Source organism: Dasypus novemcinctus, chromosome 26 (genome assembly GCF_030445035.2).
Source record: "Dasypus novemcinctus isolate mDasNov1 chromosome 26, mDasNov1.1.hap2, whole genome shotgun sequence".
Taxonomy (NCBI): domain Eukaryota; kingdom Metazoa; phylum Chordata; class Mammalia; order Cingulata; family Dasypodidae; genus Dasypus; species Dasypus novemcinctus.
In genome coordinates, this window is record NC_080698.1 from 818,177 (window position 1) to 844,872 (window position 26,696).

The following is a 26,696-nucleotide window of genomic DNA, read 5'->3' on the forward strand; positions in this document are numbered from 1 at the left end:
AGGGGACATGTGGTACAGTGCTCAGTTCAGTGAAAATCGAGGAACTGCCCCTTCAAGCATCAGCGAGACTTCCACGTTTAGAAGGAAGTGTGAAGAAAGGTAGCACCAGCCCTTTTCTCAGAAGCGGCTGAAAACAGCAAGGAAATCTGCACCACCCATCACCTGTGGAACTAGGTGACACCTGAGAGCCCAGGCTTTGCTCTAGGAGGAAGGGATGAGAAAGAAGTGGAGTCCAGGTAGGCGATGGAGAGGGTGCCTCTGGCCGAAAGCGCAGACAGGCTGTTCCCCACAGGGGTGTGCCCTCAGGAGCACGAGGTGGAGCTGGAGACCCTGCAGCCGGGAGCAGGCTGATGGAGACACCGGGGGGTGGAGACGCAGACACCACAGGCCCAAGTGGGACTGTCCCATGGGATCTCAGGATTCCCTTTAGCTGGAAATCCAGACTTGTCTCTCCTACAGAAACCTGAAATTTCCTCATGTAGAGTGAGTCCATTGTCTCATATATACTTGGCACGTGTGTGTGTATGCTGTGTCAAAGAAAAAGAGAAATGTATTCCTCAGTTATTAAAGCACATAAAAACCAGACTAGCAAAACCAAACAATTAGGAGAAGTCTTCATCCTTTCAGCTGTACTCATTTATGTTCCTTAAAGTAACCACATGTAAAACTTTGAGTTGTTGATTTTGGTAAGAAGTCCCTGTTACGCTCTCACAGGGCTGCAAATTTCTTTAGTAAAAATACTCCACTCAGTCATCTGTGCATCCCTGGTTTTAACACGCCCTGGTGGAGTCAGCAGGCAAAGGCACACGGCAGATAGTGATGAAGGAGTTGATATTTGATAATACGTGGCTAGTCCTGCCGTTCAGAGGAGCTGGTATCCCACAAAGTAACATAGTTGTGCTTTGTTTCCAGATGGAACTTGATAGATCAGCTGATCCCCCTCCTGCAGTCTGGGTGGCAACAACTAAGTCCACTGTGAATAAGTGGGTAAGTGAGCCACTGTCCACCTGGCCGAGGTGTACACGGCATGTGGTCTGTCTTCACATACCTGCTAGACACCAGTAGCGAGTGCTCAGCCCACCTGGGCCAGTGGCAAAAACCTGAGAGCCCCTGTGGCCCCCCATGTGCGGGGTGATCCTGAGGACTATCCTGGGATTAAGGCAGCAGTTGGACAATTGAAAGGATGTCTCTCGCTTCTTTGTTAGGAGCCAAGATGCACGTATGTTGTGCTTGGACTAGGCTCCGTTGCCCAATAAATCAGTAAACATCAGTACAGCTCCTGACCTCAGGAGGCTGCGTTTGGAGACAGGAGGCCCAAGTGCCAACGTCTTTCTAATTTTTTTTAAATATAAAAGAAAACAGAAAATTGTACTTTCAAGTTTACTTCCTTTTTTTTCATGGCATGAAGAACAGGGATAGAAATAGAGTACAGGCAGGGAGAAGTCATCAAAAGTACCACTAATTCTTAAATCGTAAAGAAGATTTAAACTTTTTTCTGACCGGGCTGTTTGTGGATAACGAAGGAGAATGTATTTGCATTTATTCCTATTTCTGTGCAGGTCAGGGAGTCTTTCTCTGCACTTGTAAAATTGTTATGTATCTGTCCTAAATTTCAGGGGACCAATTTGAGATCAGCATAACAACCAGGAAGAGTGGTGTGCTTGTGCCAGTTTTCTCTCCAAAGTTTTGAATTTTTTCCCTTCATAATATTTATTCTTTTTAAATGATGGTAGACAGTTGCACTTTTTGGGACTACGTATTTTTTGATTGATGTTGGGGTTTACTTGTTTGTTCTTTAGCTTTATTTTTCTTGCCACCTTAAACAGATTGGCAAAGTCATAGAGTATAAAATTATTCAATAACAAATTTTATTCCTTTAGACTTTGAAGGGAATTCATAATTTTAGAGCCTCTGGAGATTACGACAATGACTGTACAAATCCTGTAACACCCCTTTGTACACAGCCCGACCAGGTTATTAAAGGTAAGGAAATTGCAATGTATCATACCTTTTATTGGTATTAATCAATAAAATAAAGAAGATGACCTTCTTGTAAATGTAATTCTGATGTCAACAGAAGACTGATAATATATTGAGTTGGTTTTGTTTTTAACAAAATAATTATTTCAAAAATACTATTTAGTGACTTTTAAAAGTGGGCTTCCCCAAATTTATCTTTTTGACATCAGAATTATCACGGTCATGATGAAGCCAATAGCCACTTTGTAGAATTTATAGAATTTGATGATGTCTTCAGACCGGGTCCTAGAATTCTACAAACTGCAACTGGGAGTGGCAAAAACAGGATATGCTTAATTGCAAACGTTTGGGATTCATCTGTAGTTCATAGACATCCATGCTGGTATCTTTAGAATAGAATATTCACTTAGGAGGCATAAAAGAGAAGAAAGATGAAAAGCAAGAGTTCTGAAAAAGAGATGGGACTAATTCACAGATTTCCTGCCATCATTTGGACTTTTCCCAGTGGGTAAAACTGCCTTCAGCAGTTTTCACACACACTGGTAGCCCTTTGAAGTGAGTTGTCCTTTAATCCATAATCTATTATTAAAACCAGGCAGTTCTCTGATTTTTATAAATGGGCATAAGTAATCAATTGGCCTTAAATTGCCTTATATGTGATTATGTAAGCGTATTCTGTTAGTATGATTATGTTCCTGTTTCCTGCCAGTTAACAGTTGTTGCCACACGATCAATTTAAATGTAGATTCTTTTGCTAACTGTGTTCTTTTTTCCCTTAGGGGGAGCTAGTATTATTCAGTGCCACATTCTTAATGATAAGAGACATATATTAACCAAAGATACCAATAATAACGTGGCATATTGGGATGTTTTGAAGGTGGGTATCTTTTTGGATTAAATATGTCAATGGATTGTGTTACCCCCTTTATTTTTCATTTTAAAAAAATACAAGAAAACCAAGTAATAAATAACTAAATTAAGGTTTAATTGTGTAATACTAGCTTAATTTGGGGGTGGATACTTTCTCATGTGAATATTTGATAAGGTCATAGTTTATCTCTTTAACACCTAAGCTGTTTGGATGGGACTATTTTCCCTGACTCTACTGTGTTACAAATGGTGTCCTGTGCTGCCTGCTTTAACGATTTCTGGGGTTTCTTGTCCTCGGTATTGTTGATGTTTTGGGTTGAATAATTGTTTGTTGGGAGAGGGAGGCTCTCCTGGGCACTACTAGGTGCCAGGAGCTCCCCACCCCTGGCCGTGACAGCCGGAACTGTCTCCAGGCACCCCAGGCGTGTGGGTGGAGGCAGGGCAAGGGTGTGCAGCAACATCGCCCTTGGCTGGAAACCAGGAGACTCATGGCTGTTCCTGTAAGCAGCAGTTACAACTCCAGGTGGTGAAAGGACACCTCCTGTGAGAGAGCCGACATGCTGTGAGTGTTAACCACACTCTAAACAGCACTGGAGAATTTGGAGATATTCTGACATGTTAGTCTGCTTTTATAGTTCAGGAAAAAGTCCCTTAGCGCTAGTATATTTGTTCATTTGGTCAACATGTATTTCTTGTATTAGATACCATGTACAAAGGACTGTGTTAAAGGCCACAGAGGACAGAAAAGTCTATACCATAGCCCCTTCTGGTGGAAGGGACGAGAGTGGGGACATGTGAAAGACTTACAGAAAAAGAATAAGCAGATCTGAGGGTGGATTGTGGGCAGGAGTTATCACTTACCAGCAGAGAAGTCAGGGCATTTCATGGTGGAGAAATCCCGTGAGCAAGGACGGAAAGGATTCCAGCAGATTCGCAGCGTGAGGGTGTTTCAGGGAGGAGGAATGAATGGCAGCGGCACAGGAGGGGAAGGTTGTGCTTATCCGGGCAAGGCGGGCGTCTGAGTAGGAGACCGACGTTTAACGTGGGTGTGGGAGTGTAGGGTCAAAGATGAGAGTCTTGAATGCAGGCCCCAGGTCACATTCTCCGGTAAGCCCTGGAGGACCATGTTGTGGTCTTAGAGCAGGAGAATCCTGTGTTCAGAACAGTGCCGGAACAGCCAGTGGGAAACAGAGCTGGAGGGGGCTGTCATCAGTAAATGATTCGGGGATCTGGAGGAGACAGATGTCAGGTGCATTATGAAGGAAGAACTGAAGATCTGAAGGACTGAAGGCTAGACTGTTGGTCAACTTAGCCTCATTGAATAAGGAACAAGTTTCTAATTGGGAAAAAGGTGAGCAGAAACCTTAGCAGCCTGCCACCGTCTCTCCCTGTGGCAGGTCACGTTGTGAAGCAGTTTGGTGAGCATTGCCTCAGGACAAGAGGCCTGAGTTACTTGGGTGGAAAGTTGCCCTGCAGCAGGCTCCCAGTCTGACCTGCTTTTCTGTGTGGTAGAGAGATGCCTGTGAAAGGGGCTTGGGAGCTCAGGTCTGTGTCGTCAGGGGTGGTGGTGGGCCTGGCAGGGTCTAGAGCAGCCTGGGGCCTCAGGAGCCCTGGAGGCTTCTTTGCTGCCGTACTGCGGACGTGGCCCTGGCTCTGCCGTGGCTGCCCCACACCTCGTGCTGCCCTCACCTCGTGCTGCCCTCCCCTCACCTCGTGCCGCCCCCCCCCCGTGCCCCCCTCCTGCCCCCTCACCTCGTGTCGCCCTCCCTTGTGCCGCGCAGCGCCCAAGAACATCTGGTCAGGCCAGCTGCGACCAGCTTCGTGCTGCGCCTTCTGTCCACGCCTGTCTAGGGAGGCCTGAGGGGAGTCCTGCCCTCTGAGTGGGCATGCGCCGTGATTGACATCTCTTCCCATATCCACACTGGGCCTGGAGTTTTGAGATGAGCGGTCAGCTGTAGCTGGTGTGACATCCAGCAGAAACGGGGACGTCAGGAGAGCTCAGGAAGCCAGCCTGAGGCTGGGAAAGCGGCTTCTGACCTGGGCTCTGCCGGTTACTTGCCAAGCGCACTGGGGGACATGCTGGACCTCTCGAAGCCTGTGTCCTTACCTACAGTGTGGGTGCTGCCCCTGTTTTGGGGGTCTCGAGGGGTGTTTGAGATGTGTTGGGCACAGTGCTTGGCACGTGACACTTGAAAGGTTCTGCTGGCCTGGATTAGGGTGGGAACAACAGAGGCGGAAAAAAATAGAATGATCAGAGAGATAGTTATGATGCTCGATGGCAAACAGATATGAAGGAAGGGAAAGCGCGAGGATTAATCCTGGGTTTCTGTATGGGATAGTTTGGTGAATGGAAATGCCATGGGGAACATGAGGAAAAATATGTTTTGGGGGAAGGATGATGAATTTGAGTTTATGTAGGTGTCTGGTGGACAGACAACTGTACGATACGCTGCAGAGGTGAGAGGGCTCGGGCTGGAGAATAGTCAGCAGTCATGGCTGTGGGCTGCAGTGGATGCCATGGGGAATGCCAGGCTCCCCAGGGCAAGTCCAGACTGAGAAGAGACGAGCACATCACTCTTTCAGAGATTGGTGGAGAAAGAGAAGCCGCAAGGGTACGTGGTAAGCGGGGTAAGAGCACCAAGGGCTGAGTGCTCTTGGAAGATAAAGGCTAACATGCACTTGAATTTAACCAGTGCAAGGCTGGGCTCTGGAGAGAGCAGTCTCGAGGCAGTCCTAAGGCAAAGGTGAGATAGAGAGGGCTGAGTTGTGATTTAGAAGCAGAGACTTTAAGTGCAGGAAGAGACAAGCTGGAGAGGATTTAGGGCAGGAAGGTCGGGGAAAGGTTTCATTTTAATGTTTAGGTTTTTTGTTTGTTTTTTAAATAAATTCCTTCATTCTTTCTCTCTTTTATTTAGGAGGTAGCTGGGATAGAACCTGGGACCTCATACATGGGAAGCAGGTGCTCAGCTACTGAGCTACGTCCCCTCCCCATGTTTGGGTATTTTTGAGATGAGAGAAATGTGAGCATGTCTCATTGCTCATGGCGAGAAGCTGAAATGTAGTGGTGGAGACGATGGTGCAGGTTCCCAAGGGGCAGGGGATGTCCGAGCACAGTGAGCAGGGGTCTTGTTCTTGCTCCAGGAGAATGGTAGCAGAAGTGAAGGGGTTCTGTCGGGGTGTCTCTTAGAGAAGTGGGGGGCAGAGTCATCTGGTAAGGGTCACGGGGAGGTGGAGAACCGACTTGGGAAGCAGAAGAAATCCCAGGCAGCGTCAGAGATCCAGTGGAGACTGGCGAGCGGGCATCTGTGAATGGCAGAAGTAGGAGTGGTCCCGGATTTCGGTGTGGCCAGGACGAAAGGAAGACCTTGAGAGGGACTGCAGCCCTTCAGCCAGTCTTAGTGAGTGGGGAGGTGGCTGGAGAGGACATTGAGGAGCGGGGTACAGGTTACTGCAGCTGAAGACATGGGGCGCGAAGAATTGGGGCCTCTGCAGGAAGACAGTAGAGGGGTGGGGTCTGGCCGCGGTGGGGGCCTGGGATGGGGGAGCATTCTCTGATGTGCTCAGGTGGAGGTGAGCTGTAGCTGGTGCCAGAGGGAGCTGAGGACCCACTTTTGGGGAGTACACATACACAGGGAATGAGAGGAGGACTAAGGGAAGGGATTTAATGATCAAGAAAGAGAAATTTCCATGTTGCGGCCACAGTTCTCATAGTAAGTGCTTAATAACTGGTGTTGGAAATTTTTCTTGCTTACTTTTTACTTTTATTTAACATTGGTATGTTATATCAGTCTCAGCAAAATAAAATTACAATTTTCAAAGGAGGAAAAATTAGTATTTTACATAATTTTATATAAAGTTTTAATAGCAACATAAAGTTATTTAAAGCTAAATGCTTTAAGATCAAAATAACTGACCAAATTCTTTACTTACACAAATGTGAAAATGTATAAAATTGTGAATAGAGAAGTCAGAATCCAGTTAGTTCACTGCTTAATGTTGATATTTATCATACTTTTTTGTATATAGGCATGTAAAGTTGAAGATCTGGGCAAAGTGGATTTTGAAGATGAAATTAAGAAAAGGTTTAAAATGGTGTATGTGCCAAATTGGTTCTCAGTAGACTTAAAAACGGGGGTAAGTTAACAATTGATATATGTGTAATTTGAGATAGTTGAAAATTTCCAAGTATAGCTCATAATTAAGTATTATTAGTTACAGAGTCCTGCATTTTTAAGCATGAAAGAAATTTTTCATGTCAGTACATACAAAATGCAGTTTAATGCTCTTGGCAGCCCAGTGGACTGAATTGCGGGGTATTGAATTACACGAAGCACGGTTTGGTTCCTGCACCTGTGGCTTCACGTTTTGACCGTAGACGAGTTGAGAATGTATTCAAGTGGAATGCCGCCAGCAGTGTTTTTCTTTTGACAGATGCTGACTATTACTTTGGATGAGAGTGACTGTTTTGCTGCTTGGGTTTCTGCAAAAGATGCTGGCTTCAGCAGCCCTGATGGGTCAGACCCAAAGTGTGAGTTTCTGTCCGTCCTTCCTTCGTCAGTGATGAGAGGGCCTGTGCTGTTTCTCTGCTGTGCTCATCTTCGTGAGAATCTTTTCTGTTTTGTCAATTAGATCCGTGGTCTGTGTTACCAGGCATTTGAAATACCTAGTTTCAGTGGCTTCCTATGGAAAGAGACCTTTAAAGAGTGCAATTCCTGTTTTTGTTTTGTTTTAAAGAAGGTCACATCTGAACAACTAAATATAGGATATCTCTTTGCCCCATAACATGACTGCTTTAAATATGCTAAGATAAAATTTAACAGACTTGGCAAAATCTCCAAAGTTTTTATTTTAAACAGAATTGGCATTGGGTTAAGAATTTAAATCATCAGAATATATGGAAATAACATTTTTATTTCCTTCTATTTTTAGGTTAAAACTAATCAGTGCTCTTTTCCATTTCTTTTCTTTGTAACTTACCTTTTTGCAGTGAACTTAGGAGGACTTTTACTCCAGGCACTCCTAGAATATTGGCCTAGGACACATGTGAATCCAATGGACGAAGAAGAAAATGAAGTAAACCATGGTTAGTGATTTTATATCAAGATAATTGATAAAAAATTACTTAAAAGCAAGAGATTCTTAGGCTGTTTGGTCTTTTAAACAAAATTTTAAATGTTTGCTAAAATGTGACATAGTAAATACTTGTGGTGGTGCCAAATTCATTGCCATTGCATCCACGTCCCAGAGTAAGAATTCCGAGCCAGTCTTAACTGAGCATGAGCTGCCAGGAGAGCAGTCTGCCTTGTGGTGGCCCTAAGTCATCACGCCGCTCAGGTGGGAGAGCGGTGGGTGCGCAGCATGTCGGCATGCTTGGCGGGGAGTGCTGGTGCGCGTGGCGGCAGGACGAGCCGCGAGGCCGTCCCGTGAGTGAAGCAGGCACCGTCCTGGGGCCGCTCTCCTCCAGCAGCCCGGGCCACCACGGGCTTCGGTCACTCGTGCATGTTAGCAGCGGTAACAGCTGTCCCGCACCGGCGCAGGGCGTTACTAGGGTGTTACGTGGGAGCCCTGCGTTTCATGCATGATTGTTGTGTTAGCCCTCAACTTCTCTAATAAAGAAAAGAAAAGATAGAATAAACCCTGTATATTCAAATAACCTCTGTCCTTAAAAGTAGGCACCTTAGCAGCCTTGTTCCAAATATGTTTCTCGGAGTATCCGAGGAACTTCTGGAGTGACCTCCAAAGCTCGCGCATTAGCGGCCCAGTGCACCGGGCTTGTCGTTGAACAGCCCATCCTGCGCATAAACCTTAAACGTTGGAGTCACTCACCTGAAGGTCTACCAGCCTTGGCTCTGAGTGTTTGAAAAATCAAATTCCAGCCCAGAAGTGGCAGGCTGGGCGTGCGAGGGCTTGTGAAGAATTAACGTCCGTGAGGATGCTCAGGCGGCGTGTGTGCCACAGGCGTGACAGCAGCAGAGGAGAAAGGGCTTCGAACGCTTCGAGCTTGGGGCAGTTTGCATAAAGAATGGACAACAGGAGCCTGCAGCAGTGAGCAGCTGCTGGGCGACGCATTGGGCTGACCACCAGGAGTGACCACCAGGAGGGCAGGTGGTGCCGAGGGCCTCGTGCCGGAGGATTCTGCCTGCCTGGTTCGTCCGTGGTCGTTTTTGAAGTTTCTTTCTCTTGTGAGGATGCCATACTCCCTGAAAGCCAGGCTTCAGGCAGCCTGTTGAGAGACAGCACGAGCCCCTGCAGCTGCTTTTCTCCCTGTCAGAACTGCGCAGCGGGCCGTGAGCCAGGGAGGCTGGCGGGAAGGTCTCCATGAGCGCGAGAAGGCGTGTCTGCGGTGGGTCCCCTGCTTCCCAGGCGCGTAGCCAAGGAGGGCTGTCACATGACAAGGTGACAATGCCCTCAAGAGGCCTGAAGAGCGGCAGTGAGGATTAAGTAATCATAGAAAAATAAATTTTAAAACCCACAGCACTGCAGCTAGCACTCTGTGAATCCAGCAGTAGGTAGGGAGAGACAGGAGACCCCAGGTCACCCTTGAACCCCAGCTTGCAGGGTAAAGGCAGGGCCGCCTGCCCACCCACTCATCCAGCGCCCAGGACCCTGCCCCATCCCTGTCTCAGATCGTGCTTGTTGATCTAAGGGTAACTCCGTATTCAGAGGCCTGGAGCAAGGGTGGGCGGGGTTGGCAAAGACACAGGGCACTGACCTTGGCCTTGCGGGACTGGCATCCGGGTGGGCAGGTGCTTCCCTGAGCCTCTGCGAGGCAGGAGCCGCAGGAGAGGCCCTGGAGTGCTGCGGGATTTCAGGGTGGAGTTGCTTCCTTCGTGATGAGGGAAGTGTGTGCACAGGGAGGCACTGGAGTAGGGGACCATGTTATCATGTGAGGCTGGCATTCGCATCAAGAGATTCCACAGAAAGCCAACTGGAACTGAAATTGCCGAGATCGCGGCCTGCCTTGGGTTTTCAGAGCCTTCCCTCCCTGGTCTGCCTTTCCGTCTGCCCCTTCCGCTGCTTCCTGAGCTGCTTCTTCCTGGGCTGCGCTCCAGGGCTCAGCTGCGCAGCTCGAGGCGCACGTTCCTTTGTGAACATGGAGCCCCTTTGCCCTTCTGTCTGCTTGACCTGTGGAGACCGGAGCAGGCCCACAGCCCTGGTGTTCCAGTCCCCATCTCCACTTTCTGGGAGAGTTAAGAAAGAAGGTACTTTTGGACAGGCAGAGATAATGGCTTCTCTGATGATTTTTTTCTCTTTAATAACTCTGCCATTAGTCGTGGCTGCCATTAAACATAAATTTATTGTTTGCCCAAGAAATTCTTCCGAGTTTGCTGTTCTAACAAAAGAGAAAAGGAAAAAGAAGAAAGGAGATGAGCACTTATGAACAGCTCCCTGTGGCTGAAGTGGTTTGTTGTGTTCTTGCTTCAGGTTGCAAACATTACTATCCACTTTATTCAGATCCTGCAAAGTCAAGTCATTTCTCATGAAATACATCACAAGTCGCTATATTTCTTATTTTCAGGAATTTTAAGTTCAGTTTGTTTTTTACCTTTTCTGACTTACAGACTTTTGACTTAAAATCTTGCAGTGCTTGAAGCCTATGGAAAGGAGGTGTTCAGTCTGTGCTTTCAGCACTGTCTGGACTTTAATCCATCTACCTCTCTTCCTAGTAAACGGGGAGCAGGAGAACCGAGTGCAGAAGGGAAACGGCTACTTTCAGGTGCCCCCGCACACGCCCGTGATCTTCGGTGAAGCGGGAGGCCGCACCCTGTTCAGGTACCGTGGAGGGCCCCGCCCGCCCGGGAGGCTCCCCGTTGGTAGGAAGTTGGAGCAAGACAGATGGTGGAGGGTGCTCAGTTGGCTTGGATCGGGTCCATCTCCACGAAGGCCAAGTGTCCGCTGCTGCCGGGCAGCGTCCGCACTGAGCCTGTGGTGCCACCGAGGCAGGGCCTCCTCGGGGCAGCTTCTCCAGTGACACTGGCAGGAGCCTTTATCCTGCCCTCGCTGTGCCAGCACGAGTGCCAGAGTCAGGGAAGCGGTGTCACCAGAAGCCCCCTTGACAGCAGAGTAGGCCCCGCCCCTTGGGCAGGATGGCCTGGGCAGCCCTGGAGCTTAGGCCCCCCGGCAGGGCAGGGCCGGGGGCTTCTCCTTCAGTCGCCGGGGGCCCTGTGCACACGGTCCTCTTCCTTACCCGGAAGTCTCCTGACCCCGCTTGCGGCAGAGGCCGGCGCCAGGCGCCGTGGGCACGCTGGCCCCTGTGCCCGGTCCCCGCCATCGCCCAGAGGTGCAGAGGCAGTGGAACGCGGGCCGCGTCCTGGGGCCGCTCCGCCTGGCAGGCTGCCCTCACCTCCTGTCAAGGGCTTCTCCTAAAGGAGCTAAGGGCGGCACCGGCTTTGTCACCTGGGCTCTTACATCACGCGTGCCTGTGTTTAGGCTGCTCTGCCGCGATTCTGGGGGTGAGACTGAGTCCATGCTGCTTAATGAGACGGTGCCGCAGTGGGTGATCGACATCACCGTGGATGTAAGTGTCGCCACTCCCGTTTTGCCCTTTTGTTTTTTCAAGATCATAAAGGAAATTAAGAACTGGCTTAGACTGTATAATCTTAAACTTTTTTTTAATAAAAACTAGTCTGTCAAGCAAAATCCTCATCTTCCCTGCAGTTCCAAAGTTGCAGAAAAAGTATTGATAATTATTTCTATGTGTATTTTTATTTTTTTAATTATAAAAATAATATATGCATATTAAAGCAAATAATGAAGTGGCACTTCCATCCTTTGCCAAGTCACGCCTTCTCTTCATTCAGTGCCCATCCTTCTTCTCATTAATAGTTCAAAATTCATAGTCATCAGTACTTTTTTCTGTGCACACACAAATATATATTATTGTATGCAGATAGATGTGTATCCTTAATTTTGCACTCAAACTCATCCTGTTCTGTAACTTGGTTTCTTTGTTTTTTCACTTGAAAATAGATCTTGGACATCTGAATATATGGATCATTCCTTTTTTAATGATTGCATAATATTTCATTGAGAAATGTACCATAATTTATTTAACCAGTCCCCTGTTAATGGACATATAGATTGTTTCCAGTGTTTTCTGTTACAATGCTGCAGTGAACATCTTGTATATCTATCTTTGTGTACTTGTTAGGATAAATTCCTAGAAGTGGAATTGCTGGATCAAAGGGTATCCATGTTTTAAACTTTGATAGGTACTGCCAGGTTGCCCTTCCCAGGGCGCTGCCAGGTCACTCTCTCCAGCAGTGCCTGAGGCCCATCTCCCCACTCCCTCACCAGTGCTGGATGCCTTTTTAATCTCTGCTAAATGATAGGCAGATGTTATCTTGTTTTAATGTGGATTCTTTTTTTATTCATTGTGAGGTTAAGCATCTCTTCTTATTAGCCATTTGTATTTCTTCTCTGAATTGCCTGCTTGTACTCTTCACCCGGTTCCTGTTGGGGGTTTGTCTTTGTTGCAGATTGTAGGTGCTCTTTATATGTTGAATGTTAACCCTTTAACCATCATGTCTGTTTCTCAACTGAATTTTTACTTTGTTCGTGGTATCTTCTTCCAGGCAAAAAAGTTAGAGGTTTTTTATAATCAGATTGATCCTTTATGGGTTCTGAGATTCATGTCTGCTTAAGTATTTCCCACTCCTAATAGCAAAAAGTACTCTCCTGTATTCTCCTACAGTATTTTTATAATTTTTTGTCTAGATCCTTATTAGAATTTATTCTTCTGTTTGGCGTGAGGTAGGATTCTAACTTTTTCCAAATGCATAACCAATTCGCTCACAACTTAATTGAATAACCTTGTCCTATTAATTTGAAATGCTATCTTTATCATATACTAAATTTCTGTATACACAACGGTCTGTTTCTGGACTCAACTTATGTGCTCTTGACCTACTTTGTATGTTCCTAAAGCTATATGGAAAGGGACTTCTAGAACCTTCAGAAAATTTATTTTTTGTCCCAGATATACTTCCAGGAACTTGAAATCAGTGCCGACATCTGTTCGATTTTCTTTGGTCTTCTCTTTGCGCTCTCCATAAAGTGACCTCCTCTGCATTTCATGACGGTCACCTGTGACGCACTGCTGGCTGTAGGCCTGTGGCTTCCTGAGGGGGCACTCGGGCAGGATATGGCCGGAGGCTTGGGGGCTGCTGCCAGGGAAAGGACGGCTGTTAATCTTCTCCTTCGTCTCAGTAGATGGTTGGCTTAAGTTTCAGCTTTTGCTTAAAACCTCAGAACTTCTGATGTCAGAGGAAAACGGGAGGACCTGGTTGGCCTTTCAGGAGGTTGGCAGTGGCCCCAGGCGTGGTGAGCTCGCTCAGGGCGAACGCTGGCGTCTGTCAGGGCACTTCACTGTTGTTTGGGCTTTTAGGTATCATCCCCAGTATTGTAATGTAGAATTGGGATTTTGATTTATTTGCATTAAAATAAAGTTTGTTGCCCTTTAATACCTTGTACTGTGAGAAAAGCCATGCTGCAATTTAATATTGCCACTGGCATTACATAGAATTTGTCTTTTTGTATTTTTTGTTACAAAACTAAGCATGAAAGTTTTCTGATAATTTTTTCCAAGCTGACTTAGATCATTTGGTAGCCTATTATATTTCATATAAAGTTACTTATTATTGTAAAATAACTCTTGTAAATCATGTTTTCTTATTGACATCATTTTAGTTTATCAACTAAAAGGAACTTTTATGCCTCTTTAATTTTTAACATTTCAGAAAAATATGCCCAAATTCAACAAAATTCCTTTCTACCTCCAACCTCATGCATCTTCGGGAGCAAAAACCTTAAAAAAGTAAGTAAATGTAGTGTCCTGTGTTCCTTGATCTGATTACCCAAGAGAATTCTTACTCCTTATGATTGCTTTTACAGCAGAAGAGGCAAGTGCTAGATCTGAGGATGATTTTGTAATATTGAAAGTTCGTCCAATTTAACCTACTGTAGTAGACTTCAGGTGTTAAAAATGCATGACGTGGATTTTTGTCTCTTGCCGTAGATCAGTCTGTACCATACAGCTGGTGCAGCCTGCCCTGCTGCTTTTACGGAGATTTAGGGAGTGATGAGGTGGAGAAATGAATGGGATTTTTGAGTGCAACTTTCCAGACAGTCTTCCTGTTTTTTTCCAAAGGATTTATTTTTTTTTTATTTCTCCCCAGCCCCTCATTGTTTGCACTTGGCTGTGTGCCGTGTCTTTAAGAGGAACTAGGAATTGAACCTGGGACCTCCAATGTCAGAGGGAGGCACCTAATCACTTGAGCCACTTCTTCTCCCTGCTTTTGTTGTCTCTCTCATTATGTTTTCTCTTCTTGTGTCATCATCTTGTTGTGTCAGTTTGCCACGCCTGCCCGTCATGTCAGCTTGCTGTCTTGCTCATTTTTTTTCTTTAGGAAGCACCGGAACTTCTGCTGCCTGCTTAGTTGTATCTCTCGTTATGTTTTTCTTCTTGTGTCTCCTGTTGCATCATCTTGTGTTCAGCTTGCTGTGCCTGCCCGTCATGCCAGCTCGTTGTCTTCTTTAGGAGGCACCGGGAACCGAACCACGGACCTCCCGTTTGGTAGGCGGGAGCTCAGTCACCTGAGCCACATCCGCTTCCCCAGAAAGGTTTCTTGAAGGATATAAATTTGAGCTGGATATGTAAGGATGTGTAGAATCTCAAAAGATAGGTATTCCAGGTCCAGGACAGTTTGACCAGGGATATGGAAGTGGGGGCATGCGTAAGATCTTGGAAATTAAGAAGACCCACATAGCTGGAAGAGAGGATGGGGAGTGGTACTAGGAGGCGAGCTGGGAAAGGCGATTAGACGTTTCATTGCCACCAGATTCGAATGGCTGTCAGCAGACAGTGGCTAAACCCCGGGAAATTCTGAGATGTGAGATAAAGGCTACGGAGATGCTCAAGCCAGGGAGACCCAAGAAGGGAATTTTAGGAATCTACTAGAAACAGGATGATGAACTGTGAGCAGTATGTGTATTCCCAGCTAAAATCAACTCAGCTTGTAAAAAACTTCGTTTCAGAAATTTCCAAACACAAAAATAGGGTAACACAGCCCCGTTGACCCCTCACATGCAGCTCAGTAATGACCCACACGGGCTCTCCCTCCCCCAGCCCACAGCAGGAGATGCCAGACAGCTGGAGCTAACGGCGGAAGTACAGGTGGCTTTTGGGGTTTGATTGACTCACATCAGAGATTCAGGAGGAGACGGGGGTGAGGGTGAGGGCGCGGATGACGCTGCCGGGGGCACCACAGGACGCCCGAGGACCCCAGCCAGCTCCGGGTCTGTGGGTCTGGCGCGCAGCAGCAGGAAGACCCGAGGTCTAACCTGGGCAGCACTGCCCACCGCTGCTGGTCAGAGGCCTGGCAGAGGGGAGGGTGCCGGGCATCGGACCTGGGCACGCACCAGGACGGCCTTCCTGGGCTCGGGGGGGGGCGGCTCCCTGCTTTTCAGGAGGCGTTCAGGACTGACGGAAAGAAAAGCCAGAGGCTAAGTCTGAAGAACACGCCTGTGCAACCGCATTTAGTTGGAGATAATCTGTGTCTTAAGACACTATAGAAAGTCCTTTGGGAATTCTAAAATAGGACGAGGGCAACAAGTAGAAACATTGGTTTATATTTCTGTTGTATATTTTATCTTTATGCTAACACCAAAGAAAAATGATAGGGAAGATAACCGATTTCCCTGGTGTGACGATCTGCCGTTACTGTTACAGAGACAGACTCTCTGCTAGTGACATGCTTCAAGTCCGGAAGGTAATGGAGCATGTCTATGAGAAAATCATCAATGTGGACAACGAGTCTCAGACCACTAGCTCCTCTAACAACGAAAAGCCAGGGGAACAGGAAAAAGAAGAAGATATTGCTGTATTGGCAGAGGAGAAAATCGAACTTCTGTGCCAGGACCAGGTGAGTGGCCTGAGGGTCACTAAGCCCCATGCTGTCCAGCTGGTGCTCGGAAACAGGGACTGTGGCATGAGGAAGGTTGCAGACCCGTTTCTTGGGAGGACTTCTGCCTTTTGAGACTCTAAGGCACCCCTGGGTCCCACTCAGCGCCTGGAGGGCTCTTCAGGCCACCCCAAAGCTTCCATTTACCCTCGAGGAGGTTTCCAGGAAGGGGGCGTGGAGATTTAAAGGTGAACTTGCCGCCTCAGCTTACGAGGAGAAACAGCAGGGTCTCCCTGATTTGCAGAGCAGCATCTGCTGTGCAGTTTAAGATGTGCAGTGATGGCCCATCTCCGGAAAGACGGCTGAAACGGCGGGTGTTTGTGACACAGCCATGCCGGGTGTGCGTCGCTGTTATGCCTTTAACGTGTATTTATGTCTTTGCTGTTCAGGTTTTAGATCCGAATATGGACCTTCGAACCGTGAAGCACTTCATCTGGAAGAGTGGGGGTGACCTCACGCTCCACTACCGGCAGAAGTCTACGTGAAGGGCGGCAGGCGCGCCAGGTGTCGTTCCCTGATCTTCCTCACGGCCCCAAGAGTAGTCCTAGGAAGCCCACTGCGCCCCGCGGGCGCGACTCCTAGCGGCCGATTCCCTTTCCTGAGCGACCGACCGACCGGGACGTACTTTAGAGCCAGTCTCCACGCGTAGCTGTAGCCCCCAGGCAGCCTGGGCTGCGAGATGTACAGAGGGCGGACGACAGGCCGTGCAGACCTTGCCTCCCGCTTTCCTCTCAGAGGACCTTATCTTTGTCCGTTAGCACTTGTTAGAGACGTCAGTCGGGCCACATCTGTCACTGTTTCCACTTTGAACCCACAAGAGGGCACATTCCATTCATGCAGTGTTTAGGAAGGCTTTTTCCAAGTTTGTCATAAAAAAAATCATTTTCACCATTTAAAGACAGTTTTCATGGGAATTGCTGTTGCACAATTCAAGAGCCAGCCCGTTTCGTAATAAATGATTAATACTGGGCTTGTTTTTACTATTGCCTCAGATGTGTTCTTGTAGGAAATCTGAGATTCCAGGTGTTGGATCGCAGCGTCTGGGCTGCGAGGCCCGAGGATGCCCGGGCGGAGTGGCTGCCACGAGGCGCGCAGCCGTCCACTCGTCCTCCGCCGCGTCCAGCTTCACTCACGGGCACAGCCAGGTGGCGCCCCGGCAGTCACTCGGGTGAGCGGCCGGACCCTGTCGAAACGGAAGCCCACGAGGAATTTTAACTTCACCGAATGCTACGAATGCTACCTAAAATGCCCGGTGTCAGCAAGGTATCATGATGAGTTAGTTTGATATTATCACATCCTGAAGTGTATTTGTTTTTCCAAAGTTTTATATGCAGGTTTTTGTTGTTGTACCTATATCCAGATCTTCTTTTCACTGTTCTTTCTAATAATCTACAGCTTTCATAGTCATTTGAATCTTGTACAGAATATAACTTATTGAGAATAAACACTTCAACTTTTGGCAGAAAAAAATACTTTGGATTCTCCCCAAGGTCTCTGTATTTGGAATGGGTCAGTGGCCTGCCCTGTAAAGCCGCCAGACAAGCCTCCTGTGTGAAGCCAGAAGCACAAGTGCCTTTCAAGGGCAGTTTCCCCCGACCGAGCAGCCTGCCCCGTGCCAGCAGGGCTGGGAGGGCTCTTGTCCTCCAGGCGCGGTGGCCCCAGTGCGGGCGTTGCCGCTGAGACGCTCCGATTGCACGGCTGCTGCTCACTTCCTTTGGAGTGGGCAGGCCAGCGCCGCCCGCAGCTGAGGACGTGAGCAGAGGCCTGGCCACATCTCTGATGAGCTGAAGTATTCTCTGCCCTCTGGCAGAGAGCACCCAGCTTTTTTTGTTTTTTTTTTTTTTTTAAGTCCTTTCTATGTATCAGTTGGATACAACAGTGCACTTTTGGTGCACATTTTTTAGCAATAGTTGTGAATTAATGGAGAAAAAAATCAAACATTTACCAGCTCAGTGTGTTTGCACCAGACCCTTGAACTAGAGGAACGGGTTTTACTGGGTAATTCTGCCCTCTGCTGAGCCTCGAGGGGTGGCTGCACCCCCTTCCCGCCACAGATCTGACCCCCAGCATGGTTCTACTTTTTCTTCCCATCAAACTAGTTATTCAGTTTCCAGAGAATTTGACAGCCTGTAATGCCAAAAGGATAAAAAGCTGTGTTTCTCAGTTGTACAGAATAAAGGCTTTCGTTAAAATATTTCAGAGCGTAGTACACATTTATTTTTCTCATTTGTCATTTTCCTTAATAGCAGGTTAAAGAGAACATTAAGAAACCTGATTTTGTGTTCACCCTTGATTATCACTGATGCCCGTTTTATCCCCCGTTTACCAGGAGGTCAGGGGAGTAAAAGCCGAGAACCACAACCCGTGGTGAAGGCAACTTTGGGTCTGACCGAGCAACAGGCAGAGCGACGGCGCTGTGGGCCCTGCTTCCTGCACGGGGCCTGCTCCAGTCGGGAACCCGGCACACAGCCGCGCTGCTCCGCAGGCCACAGGGACTTAGCTCATGGCAGCCGCGTGTGAAGCCCGGTCGCCTGCTCCCCCAGGGCCTGCCTTCGCAGTGCCCGGCCTGCACCTGAGTGCCCTGCGCAGCAGTCGTCGTCCTCGGGCCTCCCGTGAACCGACCGTGCCCCACCAAGCCCTGCAGGTGGACTCAGGTGTGCTCAGGCTGGACGGGGAGGCTCGGGGCTGCTTTTGTGGTCGCTGGCGGGTGCGTGGGCAGGCGAGGGGCCCCGGGCGAGGCAGCAGAGGGCTGCGGTGGTGAGGGCAGGGCTTGGGGAGGCCGAGCAGGGAGCCCGCCTGAGCCGCACAGGCACTCTTGGGGGGCACCGACGGGGGGCCTTACCCACCGGCCCTGCCTGGGCCCCACGCCCACCTCCAGGTGGGGGCTGTGCGACTCGGCTGGACCGGCCGGGAGCAGGCCTGGCACGGCTGGTGGGCACGGTTCTTCACTGTGCAAGTCGGGCACGCAGGGCTGGGCGTTGGGGGAGCACGGCCCCCCGGCCCTGGCTGCCACGTGGCCGCGTGGTGAGCGCAGTCGAGAGCACCACAGAGGGGTGGGGGCTCCCCAGGGCTGGCTGGGCGGGAAGAGGCTGCGCGCTCCATGAGGCGACTGGGGGGGCATGGTCCCCACGTCCTCCCGCCAGGCCCTGCTCCTCCCCCGGGCCCCCCGAGCAGCCCAGAAGCCTTTCCTCTTCGATCCAGCTCCGGTAACGTGTGTAATCCGAGGCGCTCTCCCAGCCCTCCAGCACCCCAAAAGTCCTTGTTTGAGGCCCCAGACTGCCCAGTTCCTCAAAGCCAAGACCACGGGCAGAATAAACGCTGGGGGCTGTCTCCGGAGACCCCCAGGTCCCTGCACGTCACTCAGGGCGTCGAGCCGAGGGCTGGGCCAGCGTGTTCCTGGGGGCTGGCCGGCTCGACCAGCTCGGGGCCGAGGTCCTCCGTGCTGGCCGGGTCCTCGGCCTGCGCCTCCAGCAGCTGGGCGGACAGCCCGTCTTCCGGGGAGGCGGCCGAGGTGAGGCTGTCGGGCAGCGTCAGCCGGGGCAGGGGGTCCAAGAAGGAGACCTCAAGCTCCGACCCCGACCATGTGGCCTCGCCTGGAACAGAGCACGGGGCTGCGGGGGCTGCAGGCCAGGGGGACGGGGCATGCGAGCGCCCAGCCGAGACGGGGGGCTGCCCCCACGACCGCCCTCCCCCCCACTCACCAGCCCGCTCATGAGACCCGGAGCTGGAGCCGGCGTCTTCTGGGCCGGAGGCCGCGGCAGCTGTGGAGGTCGGCTCTGTGGAAGGGGGCAGGCCGGGCCAGACGCTGATGCTGCTGCCGTCCAGGAAGGAGACGCCCGACACGTCCAGGAAGCCTGGGGAAGGCGCCGGGGCTTTGCTGGACAAAATCCCAACTGCGAAGGGTCCAGTCCCGGGGCTCCCCGCAGGCCCCGGGTATCAGACTCTGAGGCAAGAAGGGCCTAGGCAGGGGCCAGACCCCTCCGTCCCCACTTTGCTGTGGCCTTTCGCCGGCTGCCTCTTCTGGACTGGGCCCCCCCCCCATGCCCCGACAAACACCGGCAACCCCCGGCGTCCGCAGGAAGAGGCTGTGAGCCTGGGGCCCACGGGAGCCCCGAGGGGAGCTGCCTCGGCCTCTCCGGGCCTGCCCGGTACCTGGGTCCATGACTCGCTGCACTGGAGGCGGGGGCTGGAGAGCAGACCCCATGGAGCACGGAAGCCCCCCGAGGTCTGGAGCGCTGCGGCTGGGAGTCCCGGGCTCAGGGAGCGGCTCCTCCATGGAAGAGTCAGGGGCTTGCAGCAGGGCCTGGGGCAGGCAGGGGGTCAGGACAGGGCCCTGGAGCACAGCCCACCCTCCCACTCTGCTTGGAGTAAGGAGATGGCCTCAGGGAGTGCCCTTCCTTCCACGGCACGGTGAGCCCCGAGTCCCTGAGCGAGAGCTGCCTCAGGCGCCCGGGAAGCCCCAGTGCCCACCTGGCCTAGCCTGTCACTGCTGCCCAGCCCTGAGGGCCCTGAGAAAGGAGCCCGGAGGCCAGAGCCCAGGCGCGGCCAGTGCAGAGAGCACTCAGGGCCCTGCTCAGCGCCAGGGCGTGCGCCCACGCTCCAGCTCCCGGCCCTGCCTGACCACACGTCCTGAAGCAGGACAAGGCTGTACCCGCCCCAAGCCTCAGCCTCCCACTCGCGAAATGAGGAGCCACAGCTGCTGCCCCATCTCCACCCTCACCCCCAGGCCCGAGGGCTGGGACAGCCCCCAGAAGCACATGGACTCCTGGCCGGCAGGACCCATGCCCACAGCCCCCTTCCCTCCGCTGCCAGGGCCCCCAGGTACCTCCATGTAGTCGTCCTGGCTGGAGACCATCTCTGGGCCAAGAAAAGGAGAATCTGGGGGCGTGGGTGCTGGTGGCAGGCCGCCAGCCGGCCTCTTGTGGCTGGGGGACTGGGTCGGGATCCGGTGCAAGTAGCCATAGCCGATGCCGCACCCCAGGCTGCCGAAGGCCAGAGCGCGCTCCAGGGGCTGTCCCCTGCCCACCTCCTGGACCAGCGCCAGCCTCAGACCCCTGCAGCCAGAGCCCAGCCTCCACCCCACACGGGACCCCTGGGTCCATGCCCAGCGGTCAGCCGCACCCACCTGGCCCTGCAGCCCCGACCCCAGGAAGTACCTGCCCTCGCCACCCCAGGCTGCGTTGGGAGTGACGGTCACTTCCCGGCAGGTGTCAGACTCGGAGTTATAGACCATCAGCTTCAGGGGCCTCCCCTCGTGGGACTCGATGAGCGTGAAGAAGTCCTCAGACTACGGGAGACACGGGACCCGCGCCTGCCCTCAGCACTGGCGTCGGAAGCCTCCACAAAGCAAGACACCACCTCCCGTGCCAGTCACAGCCCGCCCAGGGGCCCGGGGGGCCAGCCAAGCTCCTCACCTCCTGCAGGATCTGGTCTGAGCCAACCACAAAGTCCGTGTAGGGGTGGAGGCCGGCGAGGGCGGCTGGCGAGGCCGGCTCCACGTCCTGGAAGAATCCTGACCTGTCGTCGGGTTCCTGGGCGCTGCCGCTCCCAGCTTCCGTCCACAGGCCCTGACCACTGCGCCATCCCCTCCCCGCCTGCCCCAGGCCCCCAGCCGGCCCAGCGGAGGCAGTGCCACGTGGCTCAGCGCACTGAGCTCTGGCCTGACTCCCTGGGCTCAGTGCCGGGTTCAACGGCCAGTCATGTGGCTGCGGACAAATGTCTTAACCTTTCCTGGTCTCGTTTCCCCGTAAGTGAAAGCGAGACGCGCTGCCTCCACTCTTAGAGCTGCTGAGATTAAAGGCCTAACTGCACTGCTGTTACAGCGGCAGGCATGCGGCTGAAGGCCCCTGAGCACAGGTGGGCGATGCGGGCTGGGACCGGGATCTCCTTCCCTCGGAAAGCACTACCTCTCCCAGTCTCCCTGTCTTCCTGGGCACTGCACCTCCACTTCACTCCTGAGCAAACTGAGGTAGGGTGAGAAGGTTGAGAAACTCGGCCAAACTCCCTCAAAAGATAAGCTTAGAGGTGGCTCCAAGAGCGGAGGCTCGAGACGCGCCTGCCAGCCCCAGCTCAGGGCACCCCGTCCCCGAGCCGAGCCCCTGGCACGGCTGGGAGCGTCGGCGTCACGGGTGCGCACCTGCCCGTGAGCAGACAAACAGGACAAGTCAGCCCCGGGGTTCGAGACGGCGCCGACTAACCCTGTCCCACACCGTACAGGACAAGCTGGACATCTGGCAGCACCAGCCCCAGCCCCAGCGTCCAGCACAACAAGCCACCTCCTCCAGGAAGAAGTCACCGTGCAAGGACATAAGAAACCAGAACGTGGCCAAATCCCACCCTGAAAGGGCAGGGAGTGCCCACCTGCTGCCGCCCAGAGGCGGGACGCCAGAAGGGGTTCCTTCAGTCTAGTGAGCCCCGCCCCGAACCTGGCCTCTCCCCCATTCCTGCACGGACCCTGCCCCACAGCCCTGGCCCCACCCACAGGCCCGGCCCCTCCCACAAGCCTGGCCCCTCCCACAAGCCTGGCCCCACCCCCACGACCTGGTCCCATTCCTGCGCTGACCCCGCCCCGCAGCCCTGGCCCCGCCCACAGGCCCAGCCCCTCCCACAAGCCTGGCCCCACCCCCGCAGTCCTGGCCCCGCCCACACGACCCCACAGCCCTGGCCCCGCCCCCAGGGCCAGGTCCCTTTCCTGCGCTGGCCCCGCCCCACAGCCCTGGCCCCGCCCCCGCCCGCAGGCCCCGCCCCACTCACCAGCACGTGCCACACGTGCTCGCTGGCCCTGCGGAAGCTGCAGAAGCGCACGCTGGCCCCCAGCAGGCCCGGGCCGCCCCACAGGCTGCTGGGCACCACCTGCACCTCGCGCACCTTCATGGTCTTCGTGCTGAACACCTCCAGCTTCACGGGCTTCTCCACGTTGGCCTTCAGCAGCGCCTTCAGCGTGTCGTTCTCCTTGTTCTGCGGGGGCAGCCGGGCTGACTCCCAGCCCCCGCACCCCAGCCAGGCCCCCGCAGAGGTCTGGGCCGGAGAAGGGGCAAGGGTGGCCAGCAGCCCCCGCAGGGCCTGGTGCAGGGGTGGGCCAGGGCAGTGGCTGGCCTGCAGCTGCGGGGACCCAGGCCCTGCCGCACCGGCCTCCCACAGCCCCTGAAACAGCACAGCAAGCGCGTCTGCGCGCCTCCGGCCCCAGGAGGCAGTCCCCTTAGGCCTCATGCCCACCCTCCCAGACCCCAGAGCCCCAGCGGCCAGAGGCGGCCCTGGGGAGGGGGAAGGGTGGTGGGAGCAGGGCTGGGCCCGCCGTGGGGCAGCGGACACCCAGGGCACGGGGGGGTCAGGCCAGGGAGCCTCACCAGCCTCGAGTGCCCGATGGTGATGATGAAGTCAAAGTAGGGCTCCAGGCCTGCCCGCTGGGCCGGGGAGTTCTCCTGCACCTGTCCCAGGGCAGAGGCGTCACTGCACCAGCCCCGTGACTCCAAGACCCCACCCTCAATTCCAGACACCACTCCCCCTGCCCCAACAAGGGCACGCCCTGGCATGAACGTTCCGACACTGTCAAGGTTACTCCAACCCCCTGCTTGCTGCCTTTTTTTTTTTTAACTTTTGTTTTGTTAAAATGACTTTTTATTGTTTGTTTAAGATTTTTTTTTTATTCCCCCCCTTGTCTGCTCTCTGCATCCATTCGCCGTGTGTTCTTCTGTGACAGCTTCTATCCTTATCAGCAGCACCGGGAATCTGTGTTTCTTTTTGTTGCGTCATCTTGCTGTGTCAGTTCTCCGTGTGTGCAGCGCCACTCCTGGGCAGGCTGCACTTTTTTTCGCACTGAGCGGCTGGCTCTCCTTACGGGGCGCACTCTTGCACATGGGGCTCCCCTACACGGGGGACACCCCTGCGTGGCAGGGCACTCCTTGTGTGCATCAGCACTGCACATGGACCAGCTCCACACGGGTCAAGGAGGCCCAGGGTTTGAACCGCGGACCTCCCATGTGGTAGATGGACGCCCTAACCACTGGGCCAAGTCCGTTTTCCTTGCTGCCTTCTTAAGCACACGCTTTTCTCCTTCCCATTCATGATCACGGATGCTTCCCGAGGTGCCTGATGAGAAGCACAGGGCAGCCCCTAGCAGGGAAGGCAGGGTGGTACAGGCCTGTGGGGTGCTGCCCCCAGAGGGCTGGGCTGAGCCAGGTGGAAAGCAAAAAGGTTTCCCAGAAAGGTGTATGCATGGACGGGGGGCCCCAGGACGGATAGAGCCAGACACAGGCAGTGGGAAGGCAGCCAGTGGCCAGATCCCGGAGGGGCCCAGCACCCTGGGGCCATAACAGCCAGGCTCGGTCCAGCAGGCAGTAGGAGCTACTGGGGAGTGGTGGCCGAAGGCACCAGAGCCCGGGGGCAGGAAGGGGTCTAGCCTTCCAGGGATCCTGGAGCGCAGTGCCAAGTCCCTGCAGCCTGCATGTGGACAAGGAGCAGGGAGCACGCCCTGGCTCGTGTGCCCCTCCAGCCTCAGGACTGGGCTCCACTCCCATCCCGGGCAGCTCTGAGCATGCTGCCTGCCCTGCCCGGGACCCCTGAGCTCTCTGCTGTCTCCAAAAGCTCAACAAGTCCTGCCTTCCGCCTGTGTGGGAAGCCACAGGCTCCACTGAGAGTCGGGCTGGGACAACGAGGCCTTGGTCCCAGCATCCCCCACCCTGAAATGGGTCCCAGGCCCTCGGGCCTTTGGCTCTAGGCAGACATCAGCCAGGCTGCAGCCCAAAGGGCACAGGGTTCATGTGGCCCCTGGAGGCAGCTCCTGCCTGGCCTCGGGCTCCCTGTGCGGCCAGAGGGGTGCAGGGCACCTGCTGAGCTCGAAAAGTCCTGAGCCTCTGGGGCAAGGCCCATGTGTCCCTGGCTTAGGGCTCCCTCTTGGCAGCACCAGCAGCTGAGCCACCTCCAGCAGCTGCCTGAGTCTCCAACTCCAGCTGCTCTGAGACCCCGAGGCAGAGGAGCCCTGAGCCCTGCCCTCTATCCCTGCAGGGAAAGCTGGGGTGGGGTCTCCTGACAGCCACATGGCAGTTCATTAGTTCATCAGGGCTAGCTTGGGGAGGGGCTTTTCCCCGCGAGGGCCACTTCCCAGCTAGCCTCCACCTCGCTGGCTCCTAAAGCGCAGGCCCCCGGCTACCTGCCTCACATGAGTGAGGCCCAGAGGCTTGGTCCTCCCCCAGCCCTCCCGTCTCCTGCGGCCTTTTCCTCTGCCTCGCTGCACTCCACTTCCCCAGCCCTCGGCCCCGAGTCATCGCCCACAATGGCTCCAGGGCTGAACTCCTCTCTGCCCTGCTCCTCCCACACCCCACCCTGCAGCCCCACAGCTGCTGCTCTCCTAACTCACCTGCCCGGCTTGCCCCAGCAGGGCACTCAGCGTAACCACAGCAAGGCTTGCAGCCAACACTAAAGGGCTGGTTGAGTGCCAGGGGACAGTACCACCTGCTTCACCTACCGCTTAACCTTTTCTTAGCCCCGATTTCCAGAGGACGGTTGGATTTCAGTAAATCAGTCATCTGACCCCAAAAAATTTAACCCAGAACGCTGCTCCTCACTGTCCTAAAGCAGCCGTTTCCTGGCCGCTCTAGCTCGCTGAGGACAGGCCGGCCCCTCGAGCCTGGTGCACCGTGGGAATTCCGATAAACAGAGAATGAAAGCACCCCTGCTCTTCCACTTTTTAAAACGGGAATGTCACTGCTCCTTTTAAAGCCTGCGGACAGCTCCGAGTCTCAGAGGAGAATCCAAAGTCCTGCCGGGTCCTGCCCTGGCCGTCGGCTACCATCTCCTCGCACACCCCCGCCTCTCCTCACTTTCCCTCCAGCAGCTTAGGGCCTGTGCACCCGAGGGTGCCTCTGCCCGGACCCTTCCCCCAACACCTGGATGCTCCTTCCTTCCCAGGTGTCTGTTTGCAGGTTACTTAATCCATCCAAAGCAGACCACACTCGTCCCTCGGTCGCCTTAACCCCGCCTTATTTTCCTTTCCTCAATCACCACCACCTACGGGTGTTTCTCTTTCTTGCCCATCTCCCTGGGCACCCACATGTAGGGTCCGAGAGGGCAGGGGCCGCGGCGCCTCTGTTCGCCGCCCCCTGTTGCCTTGGATTCTGTCTTCCCCGGGGCACGAGCTTTGCTTCCTGAAGGTCCGCCTCGGGCCCCTGAGCTCTGCTCCCCGCGCTGCCGCCTCCGTGCAGCCCTCAGGCCTCGGGCCGGGCCGCCGCCCAGGCGCAGCCCTCCCTCGCCGTCAGGCAGCCGCGTTCTCCGCAAACGCCGTGCCGGGCTCTCGCAGGCGGCCCTCGGTACCAGGCGCCGGCGCTCCCGGGGCAGAGGCTCCCGGCCCCCGCCGCCCGCCTGCGGCCCGGAGGCCCTCGGCCCTCCCCCGGGCGCAGCCGCTCCCGCTCGCAGGCCCCGCCTCGACCCCCGGTCTCCGCCCGCCGCCGGCCCGCGCCTCACCTCACGGAGGCGCCCCCGGCCGCCGGCCCAGGCCCAGGCCCCAGCTCCCGCCCCCTCCTCTGGCCGAGGGTGCCAGGCCCGGCCCGAAGCTGCCGCCTCCTCCACAGCCGCGCGGGGCGGGTGGGCCACCGCGACGGGGCCCCCGGGAAGGCAGCCCCCGGCCACTCACCCCGTGCAGGTGGAAGCCCTCGGCGCCCGCGGGCCGCTCGGCGCTGGCGCCCAGACCCATGGCCGCTGCTCGGCCCGCGCGTGCGCTCGGCGGTCGACTGCCTGCGCCTCGCCCGTCCGCCCCGCCCGCCCGGCGCCTGCGCTCGGCGGTCGACTGCCTGCGCCTCGCCCGCCCGCCCCGCCCGCCCGGCGCCTGCGCTCGGCGGTCGACTGCCTGCGCCTCGCCCGCCCGCCCCGCCCGCCCCGCCCGCCCGGCCC

The 26,696-nt window shown here is 54.1% G+C and overlaps 2 protein-coding genes across 5 annotated transcripts in view; one reads left to right on the forward strand and one right to left on the reverse strand.

Moving 5' to 3' along the window:
* Window positions 1–18,006, forward strand: part of WDR48 (WD repeat domain 48) — a 67,436-nt gene extending 49,430 nt beyond the window's left edge. Inside the window, exons 9-20 of one of the 2 annotated variants that reach the window (XM_058288517.1) lie at window positions 913–987; window positions 1,881–1,983; window positions 2,760–2,857; window positions 6,877–6,984; window positions 7,282–7,378; window positions 7,838–7,933; window positions 10,518–10,623; window positions 11,281–11,368; window positions 13,590–13,666; window positions 15,581–15,773; window positions 16,202–16,316; window positions 16,805–18,006. In XM_058288517.1, the coding sequence (XP_058144500.1) occupies window positions 913–987; window positions 1,881–1,983; window positions 2,760–2,857; window positions 6,877–6,984; window positions 7,282–7,378; window positions 7,838–7,933; window positions 10,518–10,623; window positions 11,281–11,368; window positions 13,590–13,666; window positions 15,581–15,773; window positions 16,202–16,297 (1,137 nt within the window). In that variant the 3' untranslated portion in view covers window positions 16,298–16,316; window positions 16,805–18,006. Of the gene's footprint in view, window positions 1–912; window positions 988–1,880; window positions 1,984–2,759; window positions 2,858–6,876; window positions 6,985–7,281; window positions 7,379–7,837; window positions 7,934–10,517; window positions 10,624–11,280; window positions 11,369–13,589; window positions 13,667–15,580; window positions 15,774–16,201 lie in introns of both variants that reach the window. The other variant, XM_004480720.4, reaches the window with a different exon arrangement.
* Window positions 18,007–26,536, reverse strand: GORASP1 (golgi reassembly stacking protein 1). Of its 3 annotated transcripts, none has more exons than XM_004480719.5 (9): window positions 26,440–26,536; window positions 23,159–23,239; window positions 22,566–22,769; window positions 21,227–21,313; window positions 20,969–21,099; window positions 20,638–20,794; window positions 19,965–20,115; window positions 19,514–19,666; window positions 18,007–19,405 (listed from the first exon to the last, which is right to left on the reverse strand). In XM_004480719.5, the coding sequence occupies exons 1-9, from the start codon at window positions 26,497–26,499 to the stop codon at window positions 19,173–19,175; spliced, it is 1,257 nt and encodes a 418-aa protein (XP_004480776.1). In that variant the 5' UTR covers window positions 26,500–26,536; the 3' UTR covers window positions 18,007–19,172. The 3 variants fall into 3 exon arrangements, with proteins under 3 accessions (XP_004480776.1, XP_012375981.3, XP_071068081.1); XM_012520527.4 differs by having other exon boundaries at window positions 22,680–22,769; window positions 26,440–26,525; XM_071211980.1 differs by lacking the exons at window positions 22,566–22,769; window positions 23,159–23,239; window positions 26,440–26,536 and adding an exon at window positions 22,010–22,216.
* Window positions 26,537–26,696: the final 160 nt, after the last annotated feature.

What these genes read in the sequence shown, in the direction of transcription:
- GORASP1 (XM_004480719.5), bottom strand. Translation starts at nt 26,499, where the DNA reads ATGGGTCTGGGCGCCAGCGCCGAGCGGCCCGCGGGCGCCGAGGGCTTC. An exon ending in CCATCGGGCACTCGAGGCTG is followed by an intron (nt 22,770 to 23,158) that starts GTGAGGCTCCCT and finishes CTGCCCCCGCAG; the next exon opens with AACAAGGAGAACGACACGCT. An exon ending in GCAGCGAGTCATGGACCCAG is followed by an intron (nt 19,667 to 19,964) that starts GTACCGGGCAGG and finishes CGCCTTCCCCAG; the next exon opens with GCTTCCTGGACGTGTCGGGC.